This window comes from Sardina pilchardus, chromosome 8 (assembly GCF_963854185.1).
Source record: "Sardina pilchardus chromosome 8, fSarPil1.1, whole genome shotgun sequence".
Lineage (NCBI taxonomy): Eukaryota > Metazoa > Chordata > Actinopteri > Clupeiformes > Clupeidae > Sardina > Sardina pilchardus.
The window spans coordinates 27,592,294-27,617,729 of record NC_085001.1 but is presented as its reverse complement, the minus strand read 5'-3'; the positions used below and the strand labels follow the sequence as shown (position 1 = coordinate 27,617,729).

Here is a 25,436-nt window from a genome sequence, read left to right as displayed (position 1 = left end):
CCGACTTTGCAGTGTGGCTGCTGGCCGTGTTCAATTGGAAACTCATAGAAACTCTGGGGCGATTTTCATCAATCAACCCCACGCACATAACCAGAGAATACCGATATGGTTATACAAATAAGATACCTAAAAACAACTAAGTAGCAACGTTGTGTGAAAAGAGAAATGCAACCAGAATATAACGTTTTTTTCTTTAGTTGTAATAACGTTCGGGAAACTTTGATAACCTGGAGCTAACGTTCTCTCCAGGGTATTAGAAGGTTACTGATAAACTAACCACAGGAGAACCAGCGGCTAACGTTATTTGCTTGCTGGGATTCAACCAGAATATAACGTTTTTTTCTTTAGTTGTAAAAACGTTAGGGGAACGTTATTTGTTTTGACAACCTGGAGATAACGTTCTCTAAACGTTATTAGTAGGTTGCTGAAAAACGAACCATAGGGGAACCAAAAGCTAACGTTAGTGAAAGTTAGCAGAACGTTAATTGTTTGCTGGGTATAGCCTCGGCGCTACAATATTTTGTGATCATGGAATTTTAGTATGGTCAGGAATTAGTGAGGTCCTGTATAAGATTTGTATATGCGCTTAATTTAGCGGAGAATATCTCAACTGTTCTAGACTAATATGACCCCATTGAACAACGTGGGATGTGTGCCAAAATCTCTATCCGGGACGAAAGTCCTGAAAATGACCACAATAGGTGACACTATAGGCTAGATCACACCATTATTACACTAGAGGTGAATGGGACTTTTTTTTTACTTTATAGATATCCTCATAAACTTCCACCAGATTAATGTTCATATTAAGAGAAATACTTTTTGTATTACACTTTGTCTAATTTGTTTTTTAAAATATGCAAATGAGGCAATATCTGATTAAATACATGCGTAGTTGCGTATACACTCTTGAAGCAACAGCTTTTCTGAGTTGATCGCAATGTTTATCTGACCATGTAGTGTAAGAATTCTGGTTTGATATTTGGGGGTCTAACAGCAAAGCTGAAGAGTTTCGATACGCATAAGCGTTTACTCAAAACAGCCAATCAAAATTGACTGCGAAGCCGCCAAACAGGAAGTGTAGCTGTGAAGTGTATCTATGAAGAACATATCTCACCAACGCTTTGATGTATGAAGTCCAAACGTTGGTAAGGGGACTCGTTAACTGATTGTGATGACGCACTAGGAAATTGGCATCATTTGGACTCTATAGGGGGTGCTGTGATACAGGAAGTAAGCTCGTATCTCAGCAACGCTTTGATGTACGAAGTTCAAACTTGGTATGTGGACTTGGTACCTGATTGTGAGGACGTGCTAGGAAATTGGAATTATTTGGCAGGGCGGGCTGCGATACAGGAGGTGAGGTTGCTCATATCTCAGCAACACTTTGATGTACGACGGCCAAACTTGGCACAGTGACATGGTTTCTGGTTGTGAGGACGCACAATGTATCTCTGTAACATTTTGTTGTACGAAGGCCACACTTGGCACGGGACATGGGGTGCCTCTCATTTGGTCTTTATATACAGCCTCCCTTCCTTCCTTGATCCTCTTCCTCACTGATCTAGATAAATAATGATGGGGCGGCAACAATTGGGATAGTATATCCAGTGTTAGTTATAGATTAGTGGGAACGCCCCTCGGGGACCGAGGATCGAGGAGAGAGTTTGAGAGCCACCCATGGTATCTGGTTGAGAGGACGCACTAGGAAATTGGCATAATTTGGCATCCATAGGGGGCATTGTGATACAGGAAGTGAGCTCATATCTCAGCAACGTTTTGATGTATGAAGGCCAAACTTGTTACGGGGAATTGGTACCTGATTGTGCAGACATGCAAGGTTTGTGGCATCATTTGACCTCTAGGGGTGCTGTAATAAAGGAAGTGAATTGATATTTCAACCATTCTTTATCCAATTGCTGTGAAAGTTGCTATGAGTGCTTGCTCATGCCATGGCAACGCCATTTCTGCGATTTTACTGCTAGACCCCCACATTGCTGCTTGCAGCTATATTTTTAATATATTTGTATTGTATTTCGGTAGATGTTCAGTGTGGATGTTGTGTGTGTGAGGGGTTACGCCGTATTGAATTACAAATACGATATACTGTACGAACAAGGGGCTTTTTTTAAAGAAAGAATACAAGCATTTGATGAAAACAGATCATATATATCCAACCTTCCTATTATCATTGGAACGTTAACTTAAAAAGAAAAACACAGAACGACAGATTTATTCCCTGTGTTGCAAGGTCAAACTTTCAAATTTTTCTCAACAGAGTCCAGATATGGGGGATGATGATGAGAACTCATTCAGTGATAGGATTTTTACGTCTATTTCCTATTCTGCATTTACGTGACAGGTACAGCCATTCTTGTGTGCACACCTTCAATATTCCAATCTCATGGATTAATAAACTGCCCTTTCTCACAAAACCATAAGCATTCTGCATTTAAGACCAAGGTCGTGTCTGTAAATGGTGCTTGGACCCAAAGCTGCTATAATTATGTTATATTAAGATCAAAAAATCTATTTGGTATTGTTTGAAAATACTTACCTAGTGCTCTCTCATAAGATAAATTTGACTTAATTTAAGACGAGTAAGTCTTATTTTTAAGTCTTATCAAGACAGATTTACTTACTGTATACTGGCAGATAATTGTGCTTGTTTTACAACAAATTTACTTATTGCACTGGCAGATCATTTTGCTTGTTTTCAGGGAGAATTGATTAGTTAGATTTTATTAGACAAGCAGTTTTTTTGCAGTATTGTATTTATAATTCCATACAGCACAACACAGGACATCCTCCTCACACACACATCCACACTGAACATCTACAGAAACCCAATTAAAAATATCAAACCAGAATTCTTCCATTACATGTTCATTGTAAACATTGTGATCACCTCAGAAAAGCTGTTGCTTCAAGAGTGTATCAACGCATATTTAATGAGATATCACCTCATTTGCACATTTTTTTTTTTTTTTTTTTTTAGACAGTGTAATGCAAAAAGTATTTATTTTAATATGAACATTAATCTGGTAGAAATTTATGAGGATATCTATAAAGGAAAAAAGAGTCACCAAATAATGCCAATTTCCTAGCACGTCCTCACAATCCAAGTTTGAACTTCGTACATCAAAGCGTTACTGAGATACAAGCTTACTTCATGTATCACAGCCCCCCCTAGAGTCCAAACGATACCAATTTCCTAGTGCATCATCACAATCAGTTACAGTAACGAGTCCCCTTACCAATGTTTGGACTTCATACATCAAAGTGTTGGTGAGATATGAGCTCACTTCCGGTTTGGCGGCTTCACAGTCAATTTTGATTGGCTGTATTGAGTGAATGCTTGCATATTGAAACTCTGCAGCTTTGCTGCTATCAAACCAGAATTCTTACATTACCGTATTTTCCGGACTATAAGTCGCACTTTTTTTCACAGATTGGCTGGCCCTGCGACTTATAGTCAGGTGCGACTTATATATGAAATTTAACATGTTTTTGAATAATTCCGAAATGAAAGAGGAGTAAACATTACTGTCTACAGCTACAGGTGGGCGGCCATTCACGCCTTCTCGTCATTAATGTTAATCTTTTTGGCCTCTGTGTCTAGTTACAGCCTCTGTCTGTTCTTGGTCTTGGATTTTGTGAATACATATCTGAATAAATGCGACTTATAGTCAGGTGCGACTTATATATGGCTTTTTCCTCTTCATGAGCCATTTTTTGACTGGTGCGATTTATACTCCGGTGCGACTTATACTCCGGAAAATACGGTACATGGTCAGATAAACATTGAGATCACCTCAGAAAAGCTGAATTGCTTCAAGAGTGTATGTACGCATATTTAATCAGATATTGCCTCATTTGCATATTTTTTTAAAAAAATTGACAAAGTGTAATACAAAAAGTATTTCTCTTAATATGAACATCAATCTGGTAAAAGTTTATGAGGATATCTATAAAGGGGTAAAAAAATAGTCCCATTCACCTCTAGTGTAATAATAGTATGACATATAGTGTCACCTATTGTGGTCATTTTCAGGACTTTCGTCCTGGATAGAGATTTTGGCACACATCCCATGTTGTTCAATGGGGTCATATTAGTCTAGAACAGTTGAGATATTCTCTGCTAAATGAAGTGCTTCCTTCATGTGTATTATTGACCTTGTTTCAATGCGTGTTCAACATCTTGAAATTGTTAATTTTCCCTAGTTAGAAAGTTTATTTTGTTTGTAGTATTGACTGAAAACATTTTTTGTACATGAACTATGGTATCATTGCCATCTCATGATCACCGTCTCTCTGTTGCATCAAAGCATCTGGAGTTTGAATATACTTCCCCCTAATGGTGATGAGTGGTACTGTAACTGGAACTGACCCAATGCCTCCAGCTCCACTCCTTTGAGTATACTTGGCTGGTATCACCTAGTCATGGGGCTCTTCTCAACCCTATATCCTCCCACTCGTTCCCACTGATCTATAAAGAACACTGGATAGACCATCCCATTGTTGCCGCCCCATCATTCTTTATCTAGATCAGTGGGAATGAGCCGGAGGAACGAGGACCGAGGAGAGAGGGTTGAGAAGAGCCCATGATGTCCTTCAGACCGCACCAAGTATACTTGGCTGGTAGTGCGTAGTTCACAGTATAACACATGAGAGGCTGCAGCATGACGCTTTTATTTCACAGAGCAAAACACCTGTCACGTTCCACAACATGAAGCTGGCACATCGTTCAGCTGCCACAGCTACAAGCCAAATTCACCAGACCACTGGATGTCAGTGTGTGTGTTTGTGTGGGACTGTGTTATGTGTGTGGCTCACTGCATTAGGAGTTCAGAGACAGTTAACATCACAGACAGCTGCAAAGGCTAATAGGAATAACAACTCAGGCACGTTAATTAATCAAAGACACCACAGACATCAGATCAGACACGATTAACCTCTCCTGAGGTTCTGTAAGGCACGTCTTGTACTTACACACACACACACACACACACACACAAAGGGAGGCTGAAGAGCAGATGGAGAGAGGCAAGGCATCCTCCACTGATCAGCATCGACACTTAGCACTGGTTGTGAGACCACAGAGCGGGCAGGGGAATACACACACACACACACACACAGGCTGAAGAGCAGATAAAGAGAGATCTCGTCTCTGATCAGCACTGACACTTAGCACTGGTTGTGAGACCATAGATTGGCCAGAGGCGCAATGCAGGGGGTGGCAGTGCAGATAAATAGGTTTGATTGTGGTTGTAAACCAGAACTGGTAAATGAACAGTGCACCAGAATTATAATGTTCACACCATCTAGAACAGTCTGATGCAGTTGGACACAGTTGGACACAGTCTCACATACACTCTCAAAAAAAGGATTCTTGAAGTGTGATACAGAACCATGCAGGCTTTAAAGAACCCTTAGGGTTCCTCTGATGGACCCTTCAAAATGGTTTAAAGAACCATTTAGGGTTGCCATATATGAAGCATGGTTTTGGTTCTATATAGCACCTTTTTTTCTAAGCGTTGTAGTTGGACAGTAGATGGACATCTTCACACAATCTGACAGAATCCCACGTATTTTTGACAGTCTCACACAGTCTGACACAGCTTGAGTCAGTTAAATCAAGTCCATGCTGAAGCTGTGACAGCCACAGGTCCCCCTCACCGACTACCAGCCACTGGCTCTCATCACACCAAGCCGAGGCTTCATAGCAGTAGCTCTGATTGGTCCTCTCAGGCTACTGTAGTGGTGTGTGGGGGACGAGTCCTCAGCGCGGAGGGTGGCTGGGCCGGCAGCGGTCCCAACCTGGCCGGCACTGCACGCTGCTCTCAGGAAGCAGGAAGTCTTTGAGGCGGTCAGGAAGGGGCAGCTGCTGGACTTTGGGCCCCAGGGGCCCCGGCAGCAGGCTGTGGCGCAGCAGCCTCCGGCAGAGCACACGTAGGGGGGGAGGCCGCGTCTCCTGCTCCAGCAGCCGGGCTCGGAGCTCCAGCACGGCCGCGTGGGGGGGGGGCTGCAGCCGCAGCGCAGAGGTGTGGGTGTGGGGGGGCTCCAAAGGAGCGGGCGGGGGGCAGCAGGCCTCAGCCAGCTCCAGCAAGGTCTCGGCCCGGGCCAGCAGGTCCGTCGTCTCCTCTGCGCTGGCGCTCTCCTGCAGCGCCGCCTCCAGGCGCCCGAGCAGCAGCTGGTGCCCCGACCAGCAGGTGGCGCCGTGGAGCGAGCACTGCAGCGCGACGCCCTTCTGCAGCAGCAGCAGCGCCAGCGGGAACAGCCGGTCAAAGTGGTCCAGGCACGTCTGCGTGAGCGAGGGCTCGGCCTCGTCGTCGTCCTCCTGCTCCTCCTGTTGCTGCTGCTGTTGCTGCTGCTCTCTGGCGCCCCCTGGCTCCCCGGGGGTCCAGCTGCAGCTGGGGTCAGCACCGTGGTCCAGCAACAGCTCGGTGACGCGCAGGCAGAACTGGCCGATCTGCGCAGCGTCCTCCTCGGAGCCGTCCAGTGCCTCCTTCACCAGGAACACCAGAGACGACATCGCTGTCTCCTCGTCGCTGGTGCGCGCATGCACACTGGCACCTGACACGCACACACACACATACACACACACATTAAAAATCATGTCCATTTAATTGTGCATTATAATGCATAACATGTCTGTAGTGCTGTTGTTGGATGTCCCTGATTTGACCCAGGACGCACACAGACAGACAGACAGACAGACAGCCAGACAGTGAGACAGCCATGTCTCCTGTTTCCTCCACTCTCCTGCTGTACTCACAGGCTGACACAGGACACAAGCCCCACCCTACACCCGGACACATGAGCAGTACCTCCTTCAAGCAGCAGTCTGATGTTTTCCGTGTTGTTCACCGTGAGTCCATCACTGCTAGCCAGGGCATGGAGCAGAGCTGTTTTACCTGAGAGAGACAAAGAAAGACACACATGACTATTAGTGCAGGCTATCCAAACCAGGCCACAGTGCTACTGCAGTACTGCAGTACACTGTACGGAGTGGAGGGGAGAGGTGGGGAGAAGTCTGGCAGAGTGACGAGGATGATTTCTGGTCAGTGATGGCACGGACTCACCATTCTTGTCGTGGGCATTGACGTCGGCTCCCAACGCCAGCAGCGTGCGCAGACATGGCAGCCGGTCAGCGTCCTCACATGCCAGGTCTAGGGGGCTACTCTCATGAATCTGAGACAGGCCACACACACACACACACACACACAATAAAACAGAAATACACACACAAATTAATAATATCATAATAACAACAACAATAATAATAACATAATAATAACACATTATAATAATAATAACAACACACACACTTATGCACAAATACACACTGACACACAATAATTCACAGTTAAGAACTACTCTAATGAGTCTCAAAGACATAAGTCCAAGCCCAGAACAACTCCCCCACCCCAAACAAACTGTCCCAGCGTGGGTACACACACATGCAAAACCACACTCTCAGAGACAACTGAGGGTGTGGTCACACTGAAACACACACACACACACACACACACACACACACACACACACACACACACACACACACACACACACACACACACACACACACACACACACACACACACACACACACACACACACACACACACACACACACACACACACACACACGTCTGTGTGAGGACTCACTCGGTCTCTCTTGTCAATGTCGGCTCCATGCTGGACCAGCATGCCCACCATAAGGGGTCTGTTCCTCAACACGGCTATGTGGAGCGGATTATAGTAGGACACAGGGTCTGGAGCAGGAGAGGAGAGGAGAGGAGAGGTTTTGAGATGAGTTTATTGCATTAGTTCAAATTGTGATTTCAATATAAAATTAATTAACTGTGCAGTCCTACCTTAACCCTCTTCATCAGATCCCCACAGGACCTAACCCTCCTTAATAGAACCCCACAGGTCCTTAATTATACTAATTAGAACCCTTCAGGCCCTTCCTCCCTTGTCATTAGAACCAAACAGGCCTTAACCATCGTTATTAGAACCCCTCAAGTCCTTCATCTTACCCTCAAAGTTGAGGTCGGCTCCGTGGCGCAGCAGAACCTCGGCTGCTCCGACCAGGCCGCGTTCCGCCACCTTGAACAGGGCGCAACTGATGCCCTCCACGAACACGGCAGACTGGGCCTCCCTCTCTAGAACCTCCTCCAGGGACTCACACGCACCCTGCCCGGCAGACAGTCTGGAAAAGCATACACGTGTGCACACACACACACACACACACACACACACACACACACACCAGGAGATACACAATCAATTCAAATCCAAATTTACACCCTAATATTTGTTTCTTTTAGCTCACAGTTCAAAGCTGCCCTGTTGCCAAATCCTGCTGAGCACGGTAGAGTTGCCCATTCTACCCCATCCAGGTAAATTAACCTGTCTGCGTCTACACCCTTCTGGCCCCCAAACAAACTCACCTGTCGGCATCCACTCCGCCCTCGCCCTGCAGTCCTACTGCACACAGAACGGCATCCACCAGCGGCTGGTACTCGTACACAATGCGTCTGAAGCCGTGTAGGAAAGGCATCTCTGTTCTCTGACCCACGGTCTCTTCTCTCTGCACGGAACAAACAGAGCTCTCAACACTCCATCTAGGGCTAGAACTGCACTCACATCTGCAGTAAGCATCAAGCACACAAGACATCAGTCAAATGGAGAAGACAGAGAGTTTGGAAAACGTGATAAAGAGGATCAATCCTAATCTCGTGGTCAGTGGACTGGGCATTTAAACTGCATATACCCGACTAATACCATACCAGAGCTGGTGGGCGATAGAAACGGAAGAGCCTCAGTTAAGACTAGACAGTTTTGGCTTGTGTGCCTGACAGTCTGCAATAAAGGAGTACCTGATTACTGAGTAAGGCTAGCTATTGTAGCATTCTGCACACTGCCCATCATATTTAGCTCAGCAGTCAGAATTAGCTCCCACAGTGTAGCTGTCATGCACACATCTAGCTGTGAATAGCCGGTCAGCGGTCTCTCTTGAATCTTCTGCTTAAAAACCCAAGCTGACACTCCAATTTCCTGTTATTCAGAGCAATACGACAGGACACTAACTTGCCCTGTCGACTCGGTATGTATCTACCTTTACAGTCTATGGTACAGTATCTACGCCAACGCCTTCATACCAGCAGCCATTGAAACAGAAACAGGGTTATCTATGCCAGCAGCTGGATCTGACGACGGCTGCACAAACGGTCGCCTCAGTCTCAGCACCATGTAGATAGCCTACTACTGAACAATACAACTGCACAGACGAATGAAACATATCCCTCTGACCCCTCATTGGAAAAAAACAGGTGTTATCCCATTCTTGTGTCAATCAGCCTCCAACAACATCTGTGAAAAACTCAAAGCAACGTATCCTACCGTAGCTGCTGCTACTTCTTCAACAATCAACACAGCTGCATGTTTGAGATTTAGCAGGTCACGTTGACATCTAGCGAGTCATTCTCTTCCATTATGTCGATAAGCCCACTTTGACTTTTACGATGTCATGCTTGATGAGAAGGCTGTTGCAAAACGACTGTCTAAGTAGTAGTAGTAATAACATAATTGAAGTCGACCGACCGACCGAGCCCATTAGCTTCATGATTTCTGCTGAGCTAGTTGGCGAGCTACGGCGGTAGAATCATATTTAGATCAACCCCGTCAATGCAACTTCAAAGTAAATATGTCCACTAGCAAAAACGGTTCGCACAAACAAAAAACAAGGTCTCATTCCTTCATAAACATGACATTGTCAAAGAAAACATCTCACCCAATGTAAAACCGGAAGTAGCCCTTCCCACATGCCTTCTCTTCTTCTACGACTCCAGTCTCTGCTCCGAGAAGCCGGCTGACCTAATGTGAAGAAGAAGAATACGTCATATGAATGTGAAAAGACTAAATTAAAAACTGCAGTTTTTAAGAAAATGTAATATTTTGGACAAGAAAAAATGCATTAGGTGCTTTTTGAACGTTTATTCTTTAATAAATAAATAATTTAATTTAATAATTGCTGATGCACGCTCCAAAATCAGTAATAGGGCTCGGGATCATGACGTGAAAACTTCGCGGGCGCAGCCATATTGGCAGCTTGTTTACTATGGATTACTATGGATTTACTCCCGCCTATATTAGTGTGTTCCTGTTACTTCGTTTTTGCCTTCTTGGTCGTATGTTGCTGACTGTGTAGTGGGGTGTAACAGCACCACCCATGATCGCAAGAGGAAAAGAATCGCTAATACTACATTTCTGCTTCTTGTCTTCTGCATCTGAATGAATGGACATTACGCTCGGTGCGCTACCAATATGGCGGCTATGCCTAGAATGCAAGGCTTGTTCCCGAGCCCTATTGTTGATGCACGCTCCAAATTTTCATTCAGAAAGCTTGTCACTACTATACCGTTTTTTAACGCAAGATGGTGCTAAACGTCCGTAATCTATTTTTCGAACTTTTGCTGATGTGGACCGTGCTGTAGCCTCGGGAATGGAATGGACCTAATATTGTTGATGAGTGACAGTCAGTGATGCATTGTGATCACAGAATGTTAGCATGGTCAGGAATATAGATATGTCTCATTAAATCAGTCTGTGATAAACCACTCACTTCAGCCTACAGTCTGTCCAGAGTACTGAGTGAGTTGTTGTTCACTTGTCCCATGTTATTAGATTTTCAAAAACGATGAAAAGATGACGGGCCCACCTCCGCTACCCAGTTGTTGCTTTCGGGCGCTGTGTGCAATAACACGCTAAATCAACCAGTGCATCGAACTACTGCGACTTTAAACTTCGCCAGTCGGTGGAGCCACAATTAATCACGTCCAGTCTGGTCCCTCCCTTTCCTGCAGTAGCCTAACTCGGGACAGAGTGAGCCACGGGAGTGGGTGAGACGGGAGAAACACAAGTGTTTGGGAGCAGCGCAAATCTGGACATTAATCTAGTAGCGAACATTTAAAGTGAGAAAAGAGGAGAACAATGCGACTGCAGCTACGATCAACCTACAAACCAGTCTCACATCGGAAAATATTCACTTTCCCACGGATTATTGTCCAAACTGATCCTCATTGGCGATCTGGTAGGTCTCAACGAGAGAAATGACTGTGAATATAACTTGCGTCAAAGGAAATTTTGTTTATGAAATGAAAAACCTTCACCTTTTGTAAAATGATAAAGACTTTCGTTCTCGGAGTAAATCGTTTCTGACAGATGCGTAATGCTCTTGCCTAATTTGTTTTCATCTAAGATTTGGCAATGATGGGAATAGGACAGTCTTACAGTTTGGCTTACTGAAAAACATGAATAGCCTACATAAATTGCCTTGAAGTGCTACAAGAGACACTTTCTCGAGTTGCTTTACATCCTGAAGAGACAAAACCAAAACTTTATTTTACATGAAGGAGGGGAACTAATCGCTAATCTGCCCTTCAAAGCGGTACACATGATTTATAGTTTATGAAAATCAGTCTCCTTTAGTCAGCAAACATGGTGGAGCCGATGGGCTTTGTGGAGGCATGGAGAGCGCAGTTCCCCGAGTCCAGTCCGCCGACCATGGCGCTCAACTCGGTGGGGGACATCGAGCAAGAGCTGGATAAATGTAAGAGCTCCATCAAGCAGCTGGAGACGGAGGTGAACAAGGAGCGTTTCAGGATGATCTACCTGCAGACACTCCTGGCCAAGGAGAAGAAGAGCTACGACCGCCAGCGGTGGGGCTTCAAGCGGACGTCCCAGCTCAACGAGGAGGACCAGCCTCCAGCTTCTGAGGGCCTGTCATCCATAGACAGCAATGGGGGAAGGTGCTCCTCCACCGAGGAAGAGCGGCTCCCCTCCCAACAGTCCCTAGAAGATGAGACTCCCTTGGTTAAGCCCAGCGCTGTCAGACAATCTCATAGAGAGGTGAATGTCCACAAGAGCCCGGAGTCGTCATGGAGACCTGCACCTGCTCAGGAGACAGAGGCACCCCAGGAGACCTCCCCCCAAGAGCGCCTCGGGGTGGCAGCCCTGCGGTCCAACTTCGAGCGCCTGAGGAAGGGCGACGCTCAACCCATGGAGGTGAGGGGCCCACCCGGCACTGAGGGGGCAGATAGACCGTTCTACGTGAACATGGAATACCACCAGGAGCGAGGGCTGGTGAAGGTCAACAACCGAGACGTCTCCGACAAGATCAGCAGCCTGGGCTCCCAGGCCATGCTGATGGAGCGGCAGCAATCTCGGGCCTCCATGGGAGGCGGCGGTCGGCCCGGCGGCCCGGGGGACGGCCGCAGACCAGTGCCGCGCGGGCGACGCTCTGAGGTCAGCGCTGCCAGTCTGGACCACGAGTGCGAGGACCCGGAACTGAACGCCCGCTTCCTGAAGGACAACCTGCTACGGTTGGACGGGGGCAAGGCCGAGGGTCCCCGGCCGGGCAGGCATCAGGCGGAGAGCCAGCCCCAGTGCCAGCCTTACACCAGCGTGTACGTGGGCGGCCTGATGGGGGAGGGCGAGGAGGTGGCGCTGACCTGGCCCCGGCGGTCGTGCTCCCCGCACAGCTTCGAGGACGGCTACACGCCGGACTGCAGCTCCAACGAGAACCTGACGTCCAGCGAGGAGGACTTCTCCTCCAGCCAGTCCAGCCGCGTGTCTCTCGGGCCCTTGGCGCCGCGCTCCCTGCGGGGCAAGAGCCGCTCGCCCTCCCAGCAGTCCCTGGAGAGCAACAGCCCCCCCACCCCCCAGCCTCAGCGCTGGCCGAAGCAGCCTGGGGTGCCACCTGTAGTGGCCACGCGCAAACCCAGCCGGACCTGGCCCAGTGACAGAGACTCCACCTCCAGTAGAACATCGCGTGACAACAGCTACCATGGAGATCTGGGTAAGTCTACACAAGGCAAGTGGTTAGGGTTAGCACTCGTGCAATATGTGATTTTATCTGTTTCTATACAGGGTCTGGGCAAGGGACAGCTTGGAGTGTCCACATTATTCACCTCTGCTTCATGTCGCTGTTTTGACAGACAGGGAACACCTCTCAGGTCCTGCACTGTTGGAGAGTGGGGGTGTATTTCAGCGATGGTGGTGGCGCTAGTGAGCTATGAGAGTACTAACATCTCATAGGCCACTAACATAGCCTCACTATGTTACAGTAACACAGTGAGGCTATGCTAGTGGTTTTAGTAATGTTAGCCAAGGATGGGGGTCATCCCTATGTTCTCCAGGTCCTATGTTCCCCGGTTTTCCCCAAAAGGGTCCCATATTCCCCGGTCTCAATATATACTGGGGAACATAGGACCCTTTTTGGGAAAACCGGGGAACAAAGGACCCTTTTTAAAAAGGAAAAAAAGGGTCCTATGTTCCCTGGACCCAGTGGGGAACATAGGAACCCGGGGAACATAGGTACGCTCCCCCGAGGATTTGCTAGTGCTTTTGTGATAGGGCTGAGGCTATGCTAGTCCTGTTATTGATATTAGCTAAGGTCGTGTTAATGATGGCTGAAGCAGTGTAAGTGATGTTAGCTGAGCCTGTGTTAGAGATATTTGCTTATGTTGTGTTTGTGGTGTTTTCTGAGACTGTGTTACAGTAGGGATGATAGATTAGTCTGCCAGTGATGATTGCTAAGCCTGTATCAGTGATGATGGTTGAGGCTGTGTTGGTGATGTAAGCTGAAACTGTGTTAGTGGTATTTTCTGATGTTGTGTTTGTCTTTATCTGAGACTGTGTTAGTGGTGATAGCTGAGGCTGTGTTAGTGATGTTAGCTGAGATTGTGTTAGTGATGTTAGCTGAGACTGTGTTAGTGATGTTAGCTGAGATTGTGTTAGTGATGTTAGCTGAGACATTGTTAGTGATGTTAGCTGAGATTGTGTTAGTGATGTTAGCTGAGATTGTGTTAGTGATGTTAGCTGAGACATTGTTAGTGATGTTAGCTGAGATTGTGTTAGTGATGTTAGCTGAGACTGTGTTAGTGATGTTAGCTGAGACTGTGTAAGTGATGTTAGCTGAGACTGTGTTAGTGATGTTAGCTGAGACTGTGTTAGTGATGTTAGCTGAGACATTGTTAGTGATGTTAGCTGAGGCAATGTTGGAGGCCATGGAAGCCCTGGGGCATCTGAGCCACGGTGCTGCCCACCCTCGGTGTTTATGTGTCAGCAGACATCACTGTAGTTGCCCCTGCACTGGGCTAATTGCCTTAAAGGGGTCAGGCGGGCTTCACAGGGCCTTTGTTAGTGGGGGCAGGGAGGGCTGTGAGCCGCTCCATCATGAGTGGGGGAGACGTCCACATCTAGACAGCCTCATTGGCTCTCTGGCTTCTGCCACAGGACCAGCACTAATGCCCCCAGGAGCCATGGTGGATCACAAAAGGGAGACCTACTCAAAGTGGACACCGTGCAGCCAGCCAGCAGTAGCTTGATATTGGTAGTAGTGATGATGGTGTTGTTGTTGTTATTGTTGTTGTGTTTCTCAGCGTGTACAGTGTTGGCACCACATGCAGCAGAGAGCTCAGCTCAGGTCAGCAGAGGAATGCTGTAGTTACAGCATGCGGTAACCAGAGCTTAAGTGTGTCTGGTAGCTGCTAACTGCACTTCTTTAGTATTCAAACAGCATGGCTCCACAGTAATTTCCTGTGTATTAGCCGCATCGTGTATAAGCCGCAGGACAGTGTTTTATGCAAGGTAAAAGAACTGTAAGCTGCCCTCGTGTATTAATCTCATAGCTGAAGAAATGTAGCAAAATCAATGTATAAGTCACGGCTAATAGTTGGGAAATTACGGTAGTATTTAAACAAGACATCTTCAGTCTTTCTTTACACAGCACAGCTTTAGGCTTTAAGTGCTTCTTTAGTCTTAGAACAGCTGTAGACTACATCTTCCAGGAAGTGTTCTATAGCCCTTTATTGCCAGTCATATGGAGGCCCCTGGTCCCCCTCTTAGTTATTCAGTATTAGTGTTTTTAGTATTGCCATGTTTGAGAAACACACATTCCAGGGCAAAGTTCAAGTAAGGTTAAAGGCCGGCTGTATACCTTCCTTTGAGGTTCACATTCATGTTTAGTGTTACGGGTTAACTCCAGCTACAGTTCAGTTTCATTTGAGCCTAACTTCATGGGCATTGTTTGGGGGCTACCTTGGCTTCCCAGTCATGTCTAATTCTAACCTGATTTCAAGAAAAATGTCAAGCCAATAGAGTGGAGTGAAATGCCTGCTTGACCAGCTCCTCTGGGGGGGACATTTTTGATGCGTCTCTGATTGGCTTGAATGTGAAGCTCTCTGCAGCAGCAGATGGGATGCTGGTCTAAGCCTGGCTGCGGTTATGCAAGAGCGTGCTGGGAAACACACACGCAGCACACGCAGCAGCACACGGCCAGTGGAATAATCGCCATGAGAACAGAGCGGATCGCTTGCTGGGATTCCGTCCACGGGGCAGATGACGCGTAAATCCAGGGGATTGACATCAAGCGTGCCTGTGTCACGCTGGCCACTCGGTGACACTGCAGAGACCCACACAGGCCACCCGCTGAGGCTGCCCCCTCTCCACACACACACACTCACACACACACACACACACACACACACACACACACACACACACACACACACGTGCAGGGCTGTTGGTAGGAATGCTCTCTCATGGAGGGGCTGGCAGAAGCGCACGGTAATCTGATGGCTGCAATCACAGTCAGTGGTGACTAACCATCTCACAGAGGTACACTAATGACAGACATAGTCTGACAACTAGTGACCTGATTAGGGTAATTATCTGACTATGGTAGTGACAGCGGTCATTCTGCGATAACCAACTCACTGACTAGGGTGCTATTATCAGCAACCACTGTGTGATAACTAACTCACTGACCAGGGTGCTATTGACAGCAACCACTCTGTGATAACTACAGTAACTCTCTGACTAAGCTGTGATGGGCAGATGTTCTGAGCAGTGTTTAGAGGAGCGGCACTCTCCGCTGAAGCCTGTAGGTGGCCTCTCTGCCCACATAGGTTGGTGTGTGTGTGTGTGTGTGTGTGTGTGTGTGTGTGTGTGTGTGTGTGTATATAGAGTAAGCAGGGTGATGGCCCAGCAGGACAGTACATCTGTCACACAGGGACACTCGCTAGTTAGAATCAACAAACACACACACATGCACACACACACATACACATGCACACACACTAGCCAGCCAAGCAGATTATCAGTAAAAAGCCTAGCCTGAGATTTATTCCCCATTTCCATGATGTCAGACTGGCTCTGCACACATGGCCAGCTCAGGATTTATGATGATGCCTCAGTACCAACAAGCTGCAACCTCGTGTCCGTCAGAATAGCATGACTCAGCTGGGGAGGGCTGGAGGAATCAAAAGTATCAGTAGGGAATAGCACTGCCCCTGCCCCCCCCTGTAATCCATGAGTATTTTGGAAGCTCGAGTGCGTTTTAATGGATGCACTGAGAGGATGAGAGAGCTCTGGGAGGCCCTGGTGACTGACACGACGTGAGGGCGGAGGTGGCTCGAACAGAACACGGCCCCTGGTGGCGCATCCAGGTCGCCATTGATTTGCAAATGGTGTCCAGTGTGTCTGGGCCGTGAGGTTATTGTGCTATTTTGCTCTCCTGCCTCCCCCGAGACTCCAGTGGGTCAATGGAGCTGCATCAGCAGCACTGTGAGAGGGCTCTGAGCTGGTGGAGCAGGAAGTGCAGCTCTGTTGTAGAGCTCTGAGCTGGTGGAGCAGGAAGTGCAGCTCTGTTGTAGAGCTCTGAGCTGTTTTAGCAGGAAGTGCAGCTCTGTTGTAGAGCTCTGAGCTGTTTTAGCAGGAAGTTCAGCTCTGTTGTGGTGCAGTGTGCTGTGACCTTACCGTACGTACACACCGCAGCCGACTTGAGTTTCCAAGAGGCTCTGGACACCGTGGGAAGCTTTGGACGCTTTGGCCGCTATGACGTGACAGCATTCTATCATGTTCGTTGCTGGTCGTTTGCCGCTGAACCACGTCATAGCTCATTACCATAAGGTTGAGCCAATTTCAACTTTCTGCTTGACGCTCAAGTTGCTCAAGACGCCCACTGCTTGCAGCTGAGAGGAGCCGGCTTCCATTGAAAATTAATGACTTCCTGAATCTTTGGAAGCTCAAGTCGGCGACGGTGTGAACGTACAGTTAAAGGCATGAGTTTTATTGCTGCACAAGTGTGACACTTTTGAGTTAGGCACTTGACCCCGAGTTGCTCCATAGAGACTGGGCCTGCAATTAACTAATTAACAGTGCTAATTAAGTAATTAACAGTGGACTGAGCTGGATTCCAGATTTGTCTCTGCTGCAGCCCGTCACTTCCTCCTTGAGCAGCAAGTGGACCAGTCCTCCTTCAGGACTAACACTGTGTGTGTGCTGTCAGGGGAAGAATATAGCAATTAGAGTGTATCTGTGAGTGTGTGTGTGTGTGTGTGTGCGTGTGTGTGTGTGTGCGTGCGTGCGCTGTCAGGGTTCAAGTGTAGCGGTTAGAGTGTACTGTATCTGCTGTGTGTGTGTGTGTGTGTGTGTGTGTGTGTGTGTGTGTGTGTGTGTGTGTGTGTGTGTGTGTGTGTGCTATCAGGGGCAGAGGGTAGCTGTGTTATCAGGGACAGAGTATAATTGTGTGTGTGTGTGTGTGTGTGTGTGTGTGTGTGTGTGTGTGTGTGCATACCATCAAGGTCCCAGTGTAGCCATCCAAGTGTAGTGGTGTGTGTGTGTGTGTGTGTGTGTGTGTGTGTGTGTGTGTGTGCCATCAAGGTCCAAGTGTAGCGATCCCAGTGTAGTGTGTGTGTGTGTGTGTGTGTGTGTAGGTAGCAGTGCTCTCTCTATGCTGATGCGCTGTTACATTGATGGTGTGTCAGTGCGAGGGCCTTCCACAGCTCATTAACAGATGTAGGCTAATGATGTTCCACTTTAGTCCTGTCGTGTGGCTGGCTGGCACAGTTACGGGAGATGGTTTTAGACGTGTGAGGACACACACGCACACACACACACACACACACACACACAGAGGCAGCATGAGATTGGGAGGTCCCAAGCATAACATTTCAGGTTAAGCTACAGCCCTTTAGCTACACACACACACACACACACACACACACACACACACACACACACACACACACACACACACACACACACAGCTTCGCACAGCACTCAGAGGTCAGGAGTGTTTTTCTCTGTGGTGCTTGGGCGGAAGATGTATGTGAGAATTTCTGAGGTTTCAATTGGAATTTGGAATTCCAACTCAGAAAGTCTGAGTTCCCTACCTGACCAACCCTGTCAAACCCAGATGGCAGCGGCCATCTACAGCAAATGAGAAGTTTGTGTTATTTGTCTTAGTAAATCAATCTCACACGATCACTACACTGTCTATACTATTGTCTATACTATGTACAATAAAACAGACCATAGTGTTGCTAACAATGGCTAACACAGAAGCACAACAACAGCGTTTTTTCACTAGAACTCGGTCAACTCAGGTGTGATGTCATTCCCAGTTCCAAGTTCCATAGAATTCAGCAATATGGGTCAGCAGTGTCAGAGGGCAGGTGTGTGTGTTTTGTGTACGGTATTGTGTATGTTGCAAACTAGGATTCATATACACATAGATATACACATAAAAGTGCGTACACACTAGTAGATGGTGTGGGTTCTTTAGTAGAGTGTATGATGATTTGTCTTTGTGTGTGTGTGTGTGCGCATGTGTGTGTAATGGTATCTGTTTTGTAGTAGAGTGTATAGTGGTGTGTGTTCTTTAAAATGGGTCATATGGCAGCACAGTCCTGGGGCTGATTTGAAATTGATGTTGATTATATATTGGCATACTTGTACACACACACACACACACACACACACACGCACGCTGAGTTTATGCTGCTGTCACCCTTTGAGAATCTCCCAGAGCTGGTAATTAGCCCAGGCTTGCTGGTGTCACATGCCGGTGTGTGTGTGTGTGTGTGTGTGTGTGTGTGTGTGTGTGTGTGTGTGTGTGTGTGTGTGTGTGTGTGTGTGTGTGTGTGTGTGTGTGTGTGTGTGTGTGTGTGTGTGTGTGTGTGTGTGTGTGTGTGTGTGTGTGTGTGTGTGTGTGTGTGTGTGTGTGTGTGTGTGTGTGTGTGTGTGCTGGGTAAACAGAGTGTCATTGTGAGTAGTTCGCTGACTGAGAGGCTCAGATTAAAGGTTGAGGACTAAAAGCCCCCCACCCCACCCCCCAACACACACACACACACACACACACACACACACATGTCACCTCCCGACCCCAGCCCCACTCGTTAGTCCTGTTCTGTTCTCATGCCAAGACCAATGGAAACCTTCAACAACACAGAACGAAACTTAGATGCTTAGTGTACAGTCAAAGGAATGATTACCGCTGGGAAAGATTCAGACACACACACACACACACACACACATTCCCTGTATTTCAACATTCCAAGACTGCCTGAGGTTGTAAAATGATCTGCTCCTTGTTGGCAACTACCTGTTCTTTCTGAACCTGCATACAGACATACTGTACATACACACATAAATACACACATGCAGACACACACACACACACACACACACACATATACAGCTCAGTGCAAAACAGCCTTGGGGGTGGATGTGTGTTTTAAAGAGGATGTGTCATATGGTTTATATAGAGCTGAAAACCCCCTGTTGACATAAGAGACGCTGAGTGTGTGTGTCTGTGTCTCTGTCTGTGTGTGTGTGTGTGTGTGTGTGTGTAAGGGCGGGGGGGGGGGCTTTAGCAGGGCTCCTCAGATCAGCAACCCTGGAGTTTTATGATTTAAATACATGAGTCAGCGTGTGTGCGTGTGTGTGTGTGTGTGTGTGTGTGTGTGTGTGTGTGTGTGTGTGTGTGTGTGTGTGTGTGTGTGTGTGTGTGTGTGTGTGTGTGTGTGTGTGTGTGTGTGTGTGTGTGTGTGTGTGTGTGTGTGTGTGTGTGTGTGTGTGTGTGTGTGTGTGTACATGCCTGTCTGTCTGTGTGTAATACAAATACAGAAATACCAGTTTCTGGTTAAATGCCATTCAAAATGTAGGTAATAAGCAGCAAGTGCCTGTTGCAATTGTGGCCCGTGTGTGTGTGTGTGTGTGTGTGTGTGTGTGTGTGTGTGTGTGTGTGTGTACATGCCTGTCTGTCTGTGTGTAATACAAATACAGAAATACCAGTTTCTGGTTAAATGCCATTCAAAATGTAGGTAATAAGCAGCAAGTGCCTGTTGCAATTGTGGCCCGTGTGTGTGTGTGTGTGTGTGTGTGTGTGTGTGTGTGTGTGTGTGTGTGTGTGTGTGTGTGTGTGTGTGTGTGTGTGTGTGTGTGTGTGTGTGTGTGTGTGTGTGTGTGTGTGTGTGTGTGTGTGTGTGTGTGTGTGTGTGTGTGTGTGTGTGTGTGTGTGTGTGTGTGTGTGTGTGTGTGTGTGCGCGCAGAGGACTCATCCACTGGCTGGGCCTGGGACACACAAAGCAAAACATCCACAACCCAAAGGCCAAACAGCTGGCCCTGTGCTGCTCCACACCCACACCCACATCAGCAGGATAGGGAGCTTTCTCTACCCTCGAAACGGGACGTCCTGAATTAAACGTTGAGCTGCTTAAATAGGCTGGACTATTCGGAAAGTTTAATGGAGAATCAAATAAATATAAAATGTCTTATGTGTGTGACTGGGTGGGGCTGACTGTCTGTGTAGAGTGTGTGTTGTTGTTGTGCGTGTGTGTGTGTGTGTGTGTGACACCACACACTCCTTTGAAGGCACAGATTGGAGTGATTAGCGGTGTTTGATGTGTGTGGCGGCATACTGCTCTGCTGCTGCTATGAGCTATTTAAACTAGTTAATGAGTAGGTACACATACATACGCACACACACACACACACACACACACACACACACACACACACACACACACACACACTACTAAACCAGCTAATGAGTAGGTGCACACGCCATACACAACACACTTTGTTGTCTTGTGCTGAAAAAGCCTTAGTATGTTTCATATCTTCAAAATAGCCTCCGTTTACCTTCGTGACGGCTTTGCACACCGTTGGCATCATCATCACCAGTTTGAGATGGTCCTCTATGCTTCTCGAGTAACACGAGTGAACAAAACAACCAGAAAGTGCTCAATTTGTATGGAAACTCCCTCAGGACTGTAGCAAAACTATTCCCAGTATCTAACTGAGTATGCAAAGTGTTCCGCGGTATAAATGTCGGATAGCCTTAAGGTACAGATTTGTTATGTTTTTGTTTCTTGAGCTGCTGGCTCAAAGTCTTGCTGGCTGGAGGTTCCCCGCCCTTGCTATAAGCTCTGAACAATGACAAAACCTAGTAACAATATGTGAATCGAAACCGAAATCGCAACACTCATATCAACAAACCTGTATCACGGTTGGTGCAACCCGCACATAATGTATGATGAGATGAAGCCACTAAGCTATTTGTTTCTCTCCTCAATCTCTCGATAACCAGCCTACAGATACAATACTGTCTGTGTGTGTTTGTCTATTTTAGAATGTGTGTGTGTGTTTGTGGATGGGGTGCATTGCTATCCCCTTTGTGACCGGTCTCTATTGATTCTCCAATCCCCGACAGAGCAAATCCTTTTAACACCTCATCACTCATTTCCAGTTTTGGAAGAGATCAATGCGCTGGATTCAGGCATGGTCCTTGGGTCAGAGCACTGAACTGCTCTACTGTCACTGGCTTCAGCTACCATAACCACTTAAGGTCTATAACTGTAACCACAGCCATCCAGACCAACCACTTCAGATCTATTAACTATAACCACCCAACTCAGCCAGACCAACCACTTAAGGTCTATAACTATAATAGTGCTGCCGCGATTAATCGACATAATCGAACTAATCGATTATGAAAATTAGTCGACGCCAATTTTTTAGTCGACTAATCGTTTTGCTTTTGACCCCCTATTTATTTTTGGTCTCCCGTCTCTAACGGCTGTAATGTTATTAATTCTGTTATTAACTCTACAAAAGTAGGCTGATATTGATATGAGCATATCTATATCTATGGCTATATGTCATGTTTTGTTTTTTTCAGTTGAGTTAAAAATAAAATGGACAAAATGGAATGGAACAAAATGGAATAAAATGGACTATTTTTTTTTTTAAATTGTCGTTTAGATTAGTCGACTAATCGAAAAATTAGTTGAAAGATTAATCGTTAGAAAATTAGTCGTTAGTGGCAGCACTAATAACCACCCAACTCAGCCAGACCAACCACTTCAGATCTATAACTATAACCACCCAACTCAGCCAGACCAACCACTTCAGATCTACCGTAATTTTCCAACTATTAGCTGGCTTATACATTGATTTTGAAAAATATCTTCAGTTATGGGGTTGATACACAGGGGCAGTTGATATGGAATTAATATGGTTTTGTTTATTTTATCTGTCATTTGTGTAACAAATAACCACAGCCATCCAGACCAACTACTTCAGAGCTATAACTATTTGTGCGTTCCGTTTGTACGTGCTGATGGCTGGTGACAACCCGTAACTTATGAAATGATGTAGCTTCTTTGTCTTAAGAACTCGTCGTGAACTGGTGGTCCTTTAATTTGTTCGAGAACGCTTCTCATCAGATGTGTTAGGGGGCGGCGTGCCGTCATGCCATTTTGTTTTTCGGTCATCTTACCACTCATAAGATGAGCCCTTTGGGCCCCAGCTGTGGCGCAACTGGCTATGGCACCTGCACTGCACGCCCGCGACCCGGGTTCGATTCCTGCCTCGTGGTCCTTTCCGGATCCCACCCCCGCTCTCTCTCTCATTCGCTTCCTGTCACTCTTCACTGTCTATCAGTAAAGGCATAAAACTCCCAAAAAAATACTTAAAACAAAGATGAGCCCTTTGACAACTGGATCGCACCATATAACCACAGCCATCCAGACCAACCACTTCAGATCTATAACTAATAACCACCCAACTCATCCAGAACAACAACAGTATGGTAAATAAACTGTAGTTTCACAATTGATTTGTACCATTCCAGTTGAAATGTTGGTTGTTTGGTGAGCTACATGTGCCTCGGAAAGAGTGGTGTTGTCTTAACACAGGCAAGTGTTGCTGCCAGTGCGTTAAGCAAATTTGTCTAGACTATTAAAGACTATTATTTTATTAAGTCAAAATGATCTTACAAGAAAGCGCTGGTTAAATCTCTTTGTGCTAAACACAATGCCAACTAGATTTTTGATCTTAATATAAGACTGTTAGATAAGCCGTTTCTGCAGTACACACATACACACACGCACGCACACACACACACACACACACACACACACACACACACACACACACACACACACACACACACACACACACACACACACAGGGGAAGCTGGGAGTGTCCTGATGTGAGCAGAAATATTTCCTGTTGATGTCCACTTCACTCATTCAGCTGTTCCTCCATGTGCTGCAGAATAGAGTGTGTATGCGCGCACACACAGACACACACACACACACACACACACACACAGAGACAAATATCAGCACACAATCTCAGAATCACAATACATGCATGTCCACACACACACAGAAATCTCAGCACACAATCTCAGAATCACAGCACACACACATATGGTTACTCAAGGTCATCATCAGTGCTCTCCCTGTGAGAAAGTAATATGTGGCCTAGAGGTTAGGTTAGTGGATTGGAGATTGTCAGGATAAGGGTTAAATAATTGTGTGTGTGTGTGTGTGTGTGTGTAGCTTATACAGCTTATCTAATAAGATCTAACCAAGTGTTATTTCAATTCAATTCAATTCAAAACACTTGGTTAGATTTTGTTTTATTTATTTATTGTGTGTGTGTGTGTGTGTGTGTGTGTGTGCGTGTGTGTGATGCTGTGATGCTTTGGGACAGGGCAGTTATTGGTTGGTAGATGGTAAATATTACACATTTGAATACTTCATGTCGTGCTTTAGTGGAGCAAAGATAAAGAGATAATTGTACGGCCACTTGGACCTGTTCCCAACAACCATAACAACAACAATAGTCTGCTCTTCCGCCAGATGCTTCAATCCAAAGTGAGATGAAAAGTTCTGGTGCTGGGTAGGCCGAACGCCAACCCTGCTTCTAAAGCGTGTGAAAGATAGAAGAAAAGTCAGACTGGTGTACGTAACCGTACGTGTGTGTATGGTAAACGTCTGCCTGTGTCCACACTAGAGATGCACCGATTGCAAGTTTTTGGCCGATTCCGATTTCCGATTTTTCATCGAGTTTGACCGGCCGATACGGATTTTAGCCGATTCCGATTTAATTTCTTCTAACCACTTTACAGCACAAACAAAGAGTTATTTTCTAGCCTATATTTTTTTTAATACAACATGTTAGAAATGTAATCAACTTATCAATGGCTGGTAGAAAAATGTGAATAGACAGATTCTTCTTCAAGTCTTCTTCAGCTGCAGTAATCCAAGTGTGGGACATTCATTTCACACATGTAGAAATGCACTAGGAACACTATTTCTTTTCTTCTCACATCCATATGCAATATCCAACTGTAAATATCTTCAGAATACTGATAACTGAAGTTAGTGCTACATAGGCTGAGATGTTGGAAAATGACAACAAAAAAAAATAATTTTGAGAAGCCTTGAAACACAGCAAATGACTTTACATTCTCAGTCCACACTCTTCTTTGAACTTTCGCGATTGCTTGCGGATAGGCTACTAAGGAAGTGTCCATATTTGGATGGCATAACGTCATGCAGGAGCTTTCCAACGACACCACGCATGATATGTTTTGTATCACGGTCGCGGTAGTTTATGACACGTTAGAATGCTAACTTTTGGCGAATTTAGAAGAAATATACAGGCGTGATCAGACAAAAGGTAATGAAATAAACCTCTAAATGTGTAAATCGGACTTAGTTGTTGTAGTAGTGTGAAAGAATACATGATAAGTTGGCATACCGAAGCAAAACTATGTTTATTCCTGCCGTGCTATGTCGCTGCTTATTGATAGCGCTTGTGGTTCAGCTGTGGGCACGCAATTAGCGGCAAGGACGGGCTTTGATGAGCGCTGTAACCTGAAGTGACAGCTTAGTATAGTAAATTCCACGCAATATGGCAAAGCACAGCGTTCGCTGCATAGACAAACTCCGTATTAGCGCTTTATCTAGCCCTGACTGTTGGCCTAGCTTCATCAAACTTTGCAAACTCAGCTGTGAGTGTGATGTTGTTACAAGTACGTGCGAGTGCATTTGACCGGCATAAAATCGGCATGTCTCAGACTGACCGGCCGGTCGCCGGTCGTGGCCGATCACGTGAAAATCGGCCGATTCCAATCGGCGGCCGATCGATCGGTGCATCTCTAGTCCACACGTACAGAGCCTGGGACATCTCACTGAGAGATTTAGTGTATATTGTATATTGAGACACCGTGTGCTTGTTCTATGAAATCATACACTTATTTTACTAAATTGTGGTCTCA

General features: G+C 46.3%; 2 protein-coding genes across 3 annotated transcripts in view; one reads left to right on the top strand and one right to left on the bottom strand.

The window, feature by feature from the left end:
- Positions 1-4,676: 4,676 nt before the first annotated feature.
- On the bottom strand, positions 4,677-9,854 carry asb6 (ankyrin repeat and SOCS box containing 6). Of its 2 annotated transcripts, none has more exons than XM_062543475.1 (7): positions 9,803-9,854; positions 8,460-8,599; positions 8,046-8,218; positions 7,672-7,778; positions 7,086-7,194; positions 6,831-6,917; positions 4,677-6,576 (listed from the first exon to the last, which is right to left on the bottom strand). In XM_062543475.1, the coding sequence occupies exons 1-7, from the start codon at positions 9,833-9,835 to the stop codon at positions 5,783-5,785; spliced, it is 1,443 nt and encodes a 480-aa protein (XP_062399459.1). In that variant the 5' UTR covers positions 9,836-9,854; the 3' UTR covers positions 4,677-5,782. The 2 variants fall into 2 exon arrangements, with proteins under 2 accessions (XP_062399459.1, XP_062399460.1); XM_062543476.1 differs by lacking the exon at positions 9,803-9,854 and adding an exon at positions 9,412-9,787.
- A 1,053-nt stretch (positions 9,855-10,907) lies between these two features.
- Positions 10,908-25,436, top strand: part of si:dkey-91m11.5 (PH_BCR_vertebrate and RhoGAP_Bcr domain-containing protein) — a 36,474-nt gene continuing 21,945 nt past the window's right edge. The window contains exon 1 of the mRNA XM_062543474.1: positions 10,908-12,868. Coding sequence (XP_062399458.1) covers positions 11,509-12,868 — 1,360 coding nt within the window. The 5' untranslated portion in view covers positions 10,908-11,508. The remainder of the gene's footprint in view (positions 12,869-25,436) is intronic.

Excerpts from the sequence above, each read along its gene's own strand:
- asb6 (XM_062543475.1), bottom strand. The coding sequence starts at position 9,835 with ATGTGGGAAGGGCTACTTCCGGTTTTACATTGG. Across the intron at positions 8,219-8,459 it reads GGCGGAGTGGATGCCGACAG|ACTGTCTGCCGGGCAGGGTG; the intron begins GTGAGTTTGTTT and ends ATGCTTTTCCAG. Across the intron at positions 7,779-8,045 it reads AGCCGACCTCAACTTTGAGG|ACCCTGTGTCCTACTATAAT; the intron begins GTAAGATGAAGG and ends CTCCTGCTCCAG.